This window comes from Pelophylax lessonae, assembly GCF_965119305.1.
Source record: "Pelophylax lessonae genome assembly, chromosome: 6".
Taxonomy (NCBI): Eukaryota; Metazoa; Chordata; class Amphibia; order Anura; family Ranidae; genus Pelophylax; species Pelophylax lessonae.
In genome coordinates, this window is record NC_138773.1 from 65,151,888 (window position 1) to 65,161,481 (window position 9,594).

General features: G+C 44.9%; 1 protein-coding gene across 1 annotated transcript; it reads right to left on the reverse strand.

Annotated features, from left to right (window-relative positions):
- Positions 1–4,223: 4,223 nt before the first annotated feature.
- Positions 4,224–7,800, reverse strand: GFER (growth factor, augmenter of liver regeneration). Its single transcript, XM_082262475.1, has 3 exons — positions 7,600–7,800; positions 6,841–7,046; positions 4,224–4,540 (listed from the first exon to the last, which is right to left on the reverse strand). Exons 1-3 carry the CDS (start codon positions 7,780–7,782, stop codon positions 4,378–4,380), a joined length of 552 nt encoding a protein of 183 aa, XP_082118601.1. The 5' UTR covers positions 7,783–7,800; the 3' UTR covers positions 4,224–4,377.
- Positions 7,801–9,594: the final 1,794 nt, after the last annotated feature.

Consider the following 9,594-nt stretch of genomic DNA (forward strand, 5'->3'; position numbering starts at 1 on the left):
ATGCCATCGGTTCTCTCCAAGTGCACCCACATCTCTCGGAAACGCTGGAGGCCACAAGTGCGGCCAGGACAACAGACTGCACATCAATCCCTTTGCACGAGTCCTCCTCTGGAGCGAATGATCCTTATTTGATTATACAAGCGCTGACACATCTTTCATCTTGTAAGTTGCTGTCTTTTATTGCCAATTAAAAATGTGTTCTGCAGCACTTAGATGGCGCGGCTCTTTCCTCTTCCCTTGAAAACCAACTCTGGATTCTTGTGATCTTTAGGAAAGAATTACTTTACATTACACGCATCTAGAGAAGTCAGGGTTTACTTGTGTTAAGCTTTATTTTACTGCTTGCTAAGAATATGTAAATAATTACCGTAGATTTAAACATCCCTAGTTACAGTAATAGGCAGTGATAGGTGCTCTTTATGGAGGGAACCCAAACCCCTCCTCTGCACTTAAAAACATTCAAAAAGCCAAGTTTGGCTGTTTTGAATGCTTTTTTTTTTTTAAATTTTGCACCTTTAAGGCTTCAGTACCCGGAAGTGGTGTCATGACATTGCTTCCAGGTTTACATGGGAGACCCGATCAGAGCCAAATTTGGCTTCGCTCGGGACTCCAACCAGCCAGCGGACATGCTGGCTGGTGGCTCGGGTCAAGAGACCCGGAGGAGCCGCAGAAGGCAATGAGAAAAGGGGGGGGGGAATTCCTCTCCCGCTCCTTGTAATGACAGCTGAGCCACCTGTTGGCTCTAATCAACGGTACTGAGGTGATGCCTGTAGCTGCAGACATCACCCTAGTACAACCCCTTAAAGCCGGGGCCGCATATTTGCGTTCTGTAGGCACGAAGGGGTTAATGTGTATTCCCATTATACTATCTTGGGATAAATCACAAATAAATACAGCTAGTTAAAAATGCTCAGTTTTCCTGAAATGGAAGAGCAGCCCAGTATCGGACAACTTGAAAAAATGCATTTGTGTCCAGCAATGCACATAGCACTGTGAGGTGATGAGGGCGGCCATGCACATGAATAGAAATTCAAACCCCTTTATTCATGAGGGCAGCATATAAAATGTTTTCACAGAAAGTGATAATTTGTAGGTAAAGGTAACCTGTCTGATTAGACCAGTTAGTATTAGACCCGTCACTGCTGACCAATTTTTGAAGGTGTGCGCTCAAATGCTGTCATTTTTATATTTAGCTCGGTCAGTAAAAGCAGACAGGGCTGTGTATCAAGATGTCACAGCATGCATGTACCGAGTCAGTAATTTACAGGTTAAAGCTGATAGCCCTGAAACCTGCACCTCCAAAACAAGTCAACAAGATGCAGACGGTGTTCAGATTAGTCCTTCTCCAAGATGTAGAGGTGCTAACTGAGCATCACCTACAATGAATCTGTTGCCTCCACACTCTGGAGGCAGCCATTTTGTTGCCATTAATAGAAATGCAAGCATTAATCTGACATGAATAAGGTACACAGCAATCAGCTATTTGGTTCTCAATGCTAGGATTGATTAATTCAAACAGTAACATAAATCAAAACTTTTTATAGCTCATTCTCGCCTAAGTCCGCTAACCCAGCTCTGCAGATGTGATTGTGCCGGCTAGTCCCTGAAAGCCCTCTCATGCTGATGTAATTACTGCACACTCTTTTTGTGGATCAGGAAAGTATCCTGCCCCTAGACAGCCAATAGCAAGTGCCCAAGTCACACGGGCAGGCAAGGGGAGCCCAAAAATCAGTATTATATTTTAAAGGATGTAAAATTTTAAAGTTACAGCCAAAGGATTCAGAACCATGTGGGACAGAATACTTTAGCTGGCCAAAAATGGGGCACATCCAATATCAGGCAGTACATAGTGAAGCAGTTTCCCCAAGGGGTAGGGGCATGTGCTAATAAGGGCTTTACAATAATACAGGGCAGCTTTGTGCTACAATATAATAAGCTACGAGGGGCAGGCATTATTTGATTATTTAGACAGCAGGCAATGTGTTGGCTTCTCTTGGACTGTGAAATGGTTGTGACTTTCATACATCAGGCCCAGGCAGTATGGTTATAGTTTTATGGGTCTATTACTCCAATTAGAAGTCAGATCAGGACAAGGTGAAGAAGGATACGGGCTTTTAGATGTATCTGTAGTTATGTTAAAGAGAACTTGTTATTTGCGCATTCAGGACAAAGTAACAAGTCTCCTGTATAGCTAGCCCCTTTCCACTACATCCATTATGATGATCCGCACAACCAATTGTTGCTCTTTAAAAAAAAAAAAAAAAAAAATCTTCATATTTATTCAGAAACCACCATGTACAAACACAGATAAGATCATTCGATGCATTTCAGCCTACAAGGCCTTAGTCATAACCTTGTAGGCTGCAACGCGTCAAATGATCTTATCTGCATTGGTACTCTGATTTCTAAATAAATATGAAGATTTTTTTTTTTTTTTTTTTTTTTTAGGAGCAACAATTGTTTGTACGGATCATTCCAATGGATTACTTCTCTCAGATTAAGCACCAGTGAGCCCCATTAGCAATAGGCTGTATGGGTAGAAGCACAGAATCTTTTTGTTGCAACCTTTCCACTACATACCTTTTAATTTGGTCCATTATGCTTTGCTGGAGCTCCCTCTGTAAATTGCAGGTTAACTTTGAGTCAGACTTTACACAGGTTTAGGACATAGGCCCAGGCCACCCCGCCCCACCCCGGACAATGCTTGAGCCTAGAGATTGGCTGTTTAGGCACCCAGTATTGCAACAGACACCCACGTAGGGCAAAGGTCATGTACTTCTCCCAGCTTGGAAATTTTGTGGGGCTCTGTAAAGTATCAGCTGCAAGGGAGGGCTGTCCGGAGAACATGAATGGCCACAGATCTTGGTTTCTGATGCCTGTAAAGGCTATTGATGTATTTGTTGCACTCAATATCAGTTTGATAAATTGACTCGGAATAACTTAAGACAATACCGTGTCTACCTTCAAAAAACAAAACAATCATGCCTCCATTGGGTTTACTCACGCTTCTTAGAATACAGACAGAATGTTCTGTGTGCACCACTGTTCATAGTCATCTCATAGCAAACACTGACAATTATCACTGGACACAAATGTAAATTCTGTGCAGGCATAAAAAGAAACAAGATAGGCAATAAACACCATTTCCAAAGATGGATAATTCTGTTGCTGACAAATGATAATGCACCTAAAACGAATTGGAATGACTACAATTTTGTAAAACTAAAGTTAACTGTACATGGCTCAAATTTCAGCAAACATCCTTCTGAATTAGCACCATGGGTGGCCCTGTCAGCACTACAAACATTAATATAAAACAATAAATAAAATTTGAAAAAAAAAAAGTTTGTTTCAAAAGATCCCGGCTTCTGGGCAGGGAAGAAACTCATAAGCCTCCACTCAGAGCCGAGTTGTCATCGCCATCAGAAGACCACGCCCTACATGTTTCATCACAGGTGATGTCATCTGGGGGGAGGACCAACCCCCAGATGACGTCATGTGCGACGAAATATGTAGGGCGTGGTCTTTTGACGGCGACATCACACCTCTCGGCTCCGAGTGGAGCCTTACGAGTTCCTTTCCCACCCAGAAGCCGGAATCTTTTGAAACAAACTCTGCAGGAATGCTGCAGCACAAATCCCATACCTGTTCTCATTGAATTTCATGTGAGTGTCATATTTTTTAAATTTATTAAAGTCACATCTTTTAATGCACTATGGGAGCATTTTTAGCTTTACTCCTATGAATACCGAGTTGCATGTTTCCGATGAAATTGCTATCTGACCCCTTATGATTGAGTGGCCATCCTGTCCTGTTGGATGTTATTGGTTTCTAGATGCAGCATTGCCCTGGGCTATCTGATTGATTCATTGTCAGTTTTGACCACCTATAATTTAGTGGTCATCTGGATCTGGTAAGGGGACTACCTTATCGCATAGGGTGTGAATTCCTCTTCTGAATTTCCAGTCACCATTCTCATATCTGTGTGCAGCTCTCTCTGGGAACATTGGTGTTATCTACTGTTTACCCCTGGATTTGACCATTCATATACGGCCTTTTTGTGATTTTTTTTTATTGCCACATCTATTATATTTTCAGTGATTAGCGCTGCACTATTCTGTTCTATTTGTTTTGGAAGCGCGTTATGTCATTTCAAGTGCTGGCAGCTTTCCTCATAGCGCAGTGTTCATTTTGTTAACTACAAATGGTTACTTTGTAAAAAAACATCAAAACTAGTCAGCTGTTGGCAAAAAATACATTCTGGAATAGCAGAAAGATCACAACTGAAGAACTAAAGCAAAAATAAGATATGGCTATGTACTGGTATCTGTTGAAAAGGTATTAACGGTTCTGAAGATCCAGACAAGGAATGTTCAATCAGTCGCAGGATCCATCCTTCCAACCATCACGCCACCTCTCATCCACCTTGGAACAGTCAAATTCTTCCTTGCCCAGCTTCCTATTTACATCATTATGAAGAATACACATCCACTGGGACAGGTTATGTCTGCTGCTTGTATCAGGTTGAGTGCTAGTCAGCCTGGAAATGGGAAATTCACACGGGTCATTGTTTAGCTTGGATAAAGCTTAACTTCAGACAAACAGCTAAATACGCAGGTGAAGTGCATAGAAGGGAATAGGGCTGCAACTAATGATTATTTTCATTATCAATTAGTTGGCCAAATATTGTTTTGATCAATTAGTCTAATAACCTTAAAAAAAAAGTGGTGTGTGTAATTTAGGTAACATGTAAAAAGTTAAAAAAAAAAAAATGGCAATTTATTCTTAAATATCTCTATGCAGGGGTAAAAAAAAAAAAAAAAAAAAAAAAAAAAAAATCGCATTACATGCTTTTCTGCAGCTTCTTCATTGAAGTCTATTGCAACCAAAAAAAAGCAAACAAAAAGCACCGTTTTGTGTTGGAAAAAAGCGCTTGACCCTTTCCAAATACGCAGCGGCTGAAAAAAGCATTGATGAGAATGTGTCCCATAGGAAACCATGGTAAATGAACTGTAGTACATTTCTGCAAAAAGCACCAAAAAACGCATAGGTGTGAACCAGGCCTAAGATGTCTAGTAGCAGCAGCATGCTTTTTTTTTTTTTTTTTTTTTGTATCATCTGTCATATTGGGGTTTAAAATACTAAAATGAGCCCTTTATAGTACAAAAAGTGCAGATAATCTCTACTAATAAGGGGTTCATTTATACTGTGAAACAGTGAAAGTAATAATATATATTACTTAGATCATACATATAATAATTAAATACACCTAGAAGTAGAATATTTGTGCATTTTACTAGGAGTCAGACATGAAGCTATATGAGGGGTGGAAGGGAGATTTAAAACTTTTATATTAACCACCTCCCACCCGGCCATTGTACATATACGGCCGGGTGGGAGTCTCGTCTTTCTGAATGGACGTTCCGGAACGTCCTTCAGAAGGAGTGAGATCGCGCCGCGTGCATGCGCAGCGGCGCGATCTCGATGTGCCTGTGTCCCTCGGACACAGCGCAACAAGATGCGTCAGGAGGGCCCTGTGATTGGCCCTCCTGATCACATGACGGCGGTGTCCAATCACAGCCGTCTGCAATGCAATGTAAATACAGCCGTTGTAACGGCTTCAATCTCTTCTTCTCCCTGACAGATCCTGTCAGGGAGGATCGATACTGGAGCTGGGGTGATCAGTGAGTATTTCTAAGTACTCACTGATCACAGGGGGGGGTCTGTGCTGGTAATCAGAACATTGATTACCAGTGCAGCCCTGGGGGGGGGGTGCCACTAGAGCCACCAGGGATGCCCACCCATGACCACCAGGGATGCCCACCATGGCCACCAGGGATGGCAAACAGCCTGCCAGTGGTGTCCTCCTATCAGTGCTGCCCACCAATGCCATATGTCAGTGCTGCCCATCAGTCCCCGTAATTGCCATCCACCAGTGCCCATTATTGCCCACCAGTGCTGCCTATCAGTGCCCCCCATCAGTGCTGCCTATCAGTGCCCACCAATGCTACATATCAGTGCTATCAGTGCCACATATCAGTGCCCATCAGTGGCCATCAGTGCTGCATATCAGTGCCACCCAATCAGTGCCACCCAATCAGTGCCACCCAATCAGTGCCACCCAATCAGTGCGGCGTCATCAGTGCTCATCAGTGCAGGAAAAAACGTATCTATTCACAAAATTTTATAACCTAAACAAAAAAACTTTTTTTTTTTTTTTTCAAACTTCTGTCTTTTTTTATTTGTGCACCAAAAAAGAAAAAACCTGGCAGTGATCAAATACCACCAAAAGAAAGCTCTATTTGTGGGGAAAAAATGACATAAATTTGGTTTAGGTACAATGTTGCATGACCGCGCAATTGTCATTCAAAATGCAACAGCGCTAAAAGATGAAAATTGGTCTGGGAAGGAAGGGGGTTTAAGTGCCCGGTATTGAGGTGGTTAAAGTAGTCCTAAAAGCAGAGACTTTTTATTTTCATGTATATAATCATTTTAAATATAATGCACGATACTGGTAAAAGTTTACTTAAATGTAATTGTAATGCCTTATATTACCTTTAGTCTATCAGCCTTCAATTTCTCTGGGTTCAGATGCTGATCTTCCCTGCACAGAGTGGCCCAATAGCAAGCTCTGCAAAGTATAGTGTGTGTGTCCTATGAATCTCAGGACTGGGTAGAAGACAAATCCCTTACATGCATTTCATCTGTTATATATATATATATATATAGTCATTTGCCTGGAGTTCAGCAATGTAATATTTATGAGAAAAGAAGAAGGTTCTGTTGTATATGGTTAAATTGATCCACCAAATAAAAAAAAAAAAAATAAACCCAACAAACCTCTCTCTTAGATCCTCTGCACATTCCTCACAGGGATAGAATTTGGAAAATATGTTAATGAAGCTTTTCATTTCTGCTTGCTGCTTAGTGCTGGGTCTATCTGGGTAATAGGCAGCCATTGTATGCAAAAAAGACCAGGTACTGCGGCCGAGCTCCTCCCGGTCCAGTGGACACTCCGGAGGTCGTTCCTTCTCAATGTCGACTTCCTAAAATAAAAACCATTTTTTAGACATTTTTTCATGGCTAGCTATCGGGAGGGAGCAATGACCCCCCCCCCCCATACGGGGCGGAATGGCCCTCCATGCGGGGCGGGAGGGAGGGCGCAATGGCTCTTCCCCTTCATACGGGGCGGGAGGGAGGGCGCAATGGCCCTTCCCCTTCATACGGGGCGGGAGGGAGGGCGCAATGGCCCTTCCCCTTCATACGGGGCGGGAGCAATGCCCCCCCACCCCATATGGGGCAGGAGGGGGGAGCAATGCCCCTCCCCATATGGGGGGCAACGGCCCTCCATATGGGGCGGGAGGGAGGGCGCAATGGCCCTTCCACTCCATACGGGGCGGGAGGGAGCGCGCAATGATAATAATAATAATGTATATTAAGGTGAATGTCCCTCCTTCGGTGTGATGGGTAGGGAATGTCCTCTATATGGGGGGGGGGGGGGGTCTGTATATTAAGGTGAATGTCCCTCCTTTGGGGGTGATGGGTGGGTGAGGGGGTTCCTGTATATAAGGGGAGTGTCTCTCCCTTTCTCCTCCTCACCTGAGGGGTCGTACTCTGCCTCCTCTGATCCTTCATCCAGCTCCGGAAGTCCACACACGCTCGGCACGGCTTCTTTCCCTTCCCCTCCGTCCCCTGTCCGTCCTCCTCCGGCTTTCCCCCGGGCAGAGGTATCGGGAAACCAGCCATGGGACCGGCACGCTGTCTTTCGCTGGGCGCCGCCATGTTGGTTGGCGCAGTGCATGCTGGGGGTGGAGCCCGGCCGCTGGGATGATGTTCCTGTCACTGTGCTATGATCAGTTAGGTTACCTGTGTCTGCGTGGAGGGAGGGGCAAGCGGCTAGGTCACCACACCTCCAGGAAATCACTTTAAGGAGACCTGTGCTCAGGAAGACATGCCATGCTAGTGTGACCTCACACAATACCACCGGCCTGGCTGCCATGACTAACCTTTGCTCCAGTTGTTTGAGTGCTATGCTGATCTGTGTGCTTTTTGCAAGTCAGTACTGACACCAGCAGGTTGGCATAACAGCCAGGCAGTAGGTATTTCCAGAGCAGCTGCCTCTGCATTTCTCTCATTAATTTGGTGTTTTTAAGCTGAACTCTCTATTCACACTCAGCATAGCGGCAACGTGTTTTTTTGTGCAATTTCTTTTTCTGAGTGACATGCTTCGGGGACACTATTGCGATGCGGGAACACTGCTAATATATCTGCGTGTTCTTGCATCGCATCCGCAGCACAGGCAGTTCACACTGCCATATGCGATACGCTGGGGGTGTCATTTCAAAGTTAACGACACCCCCAGATCAGATCACATATCGCAGTGCAATCTGAAAGTCGGCACAGAATTGGATCGCACTGTGAACCACCATGCGATCCGATTCTGCTGCGGACCAAAAAAAGGGTCCTGTGCGACTTCAGTACCGCACAGACATCGCATGTGATTTTAGGAGCAGTGCGCTCCGAATCATATGCGATGTCTGTGATCACATTAGTGTGAACCGGCACTTAAAGTGATTGTAAAGATTCGTTGTTTTTTTTTTTTTTTTTATTTTTCTTTTTTAAATAACAAACATGTTACACTTAGAGCCCAGGGACGACACGACTTGCCGGGCGACCTGTGAAGTCGCGGTGCATAGCGTGCACCGCGACCTCTGCGCGACATGCATGGACTTCATATCATTGAAGTCAATGCAAGTCGCCTCCAGGTCGCCCCAAAGTAGTACAGGACCCTTTTTCTAAGTCGGAGCGACTTGTGTCGCTCCTATTAGAACGGGTCCTGTGCTAATCAATGGCAGGCGACCCACCGCGACTTGTCAGGCGACCAATGGGGACTGCTCTGTGCAAGGGTTTTGTACAGCAGCCCCAATCCTCTTCTGGAATGCCCTGGCGCTGCTCCCGGCTCCTCCTCTTCATTGGGTGCCCCCACAGAGAGCCGCTGTCCATGGGGACACCTGTGTGGGCCTCTAATGACACAGACAGCAGGACTCAGCCCCGCCCCCCCACTCCCATGTCACTGGATTTGATTGACAGCAGCGGGAGCCAATGAGGACCTGAGACAGCGGCTGGAACTGCTAGGTCCATGCTCGTCGCTGGAACGTTGGGGTTCAGATAAGAATATTGGGGGGTCTGGGGGGCAGCTGCAACCAAGAAGGTTTTTTACCTTAATGCATAGAATGAGACTTTAAAACTCCTTTAAGGCCCCCCTACACACTTGTGTGACTTATCCTGCGACTTGGGACCGCAAAGTCACATGACAAGTCGTATCCCATGATTTCTAATAAGTAGCATTCATATCTGTGCGACTTCAAAGTAGTCCCTGCACTACTTTGCTCCTACTTTGATGCGACTTGAGGTCCATAGACCTCAAGATTACACAGGCATTGCTTCAAGTCACATCAAAGTCGGGCGACTTTTTGGTTGTACATGTGGGAAGGGGTCTTGGTGGAAAGGGTTAGGCTGGCCATACACTATACAATTCCCTTGTTCAATTTCCTTTAGATTTACCTTCAACTATGTAGTGCAGGGGCCTGTCTG

Excerpts from the sequence above, each read along its gene's own strand:
- GFER (XM_082262475.1), bottom strand. The coding sequence starts at position 7,782 with ATGGCGGCGCCCAGCGAAAGACAGCGTGCCGGTCCCATGGCTGGTTTC. Across the intron at positions 7,047-7,599 it reads GGCAGAGTACGACCCCTCAG|GAAGTCGACATTGAGAAGGA; the intron begins GTGAGGAGGAGA and ends TTTTTATTTTAG. Across the intron at positions 4,541-6,840 it reads GCAGAGGATCTAAGAGAGAG|GCTGACTAGCACTCAACCTG; the intron begins GTTTGTTGGGTT and ends TCCCATTTCCAG.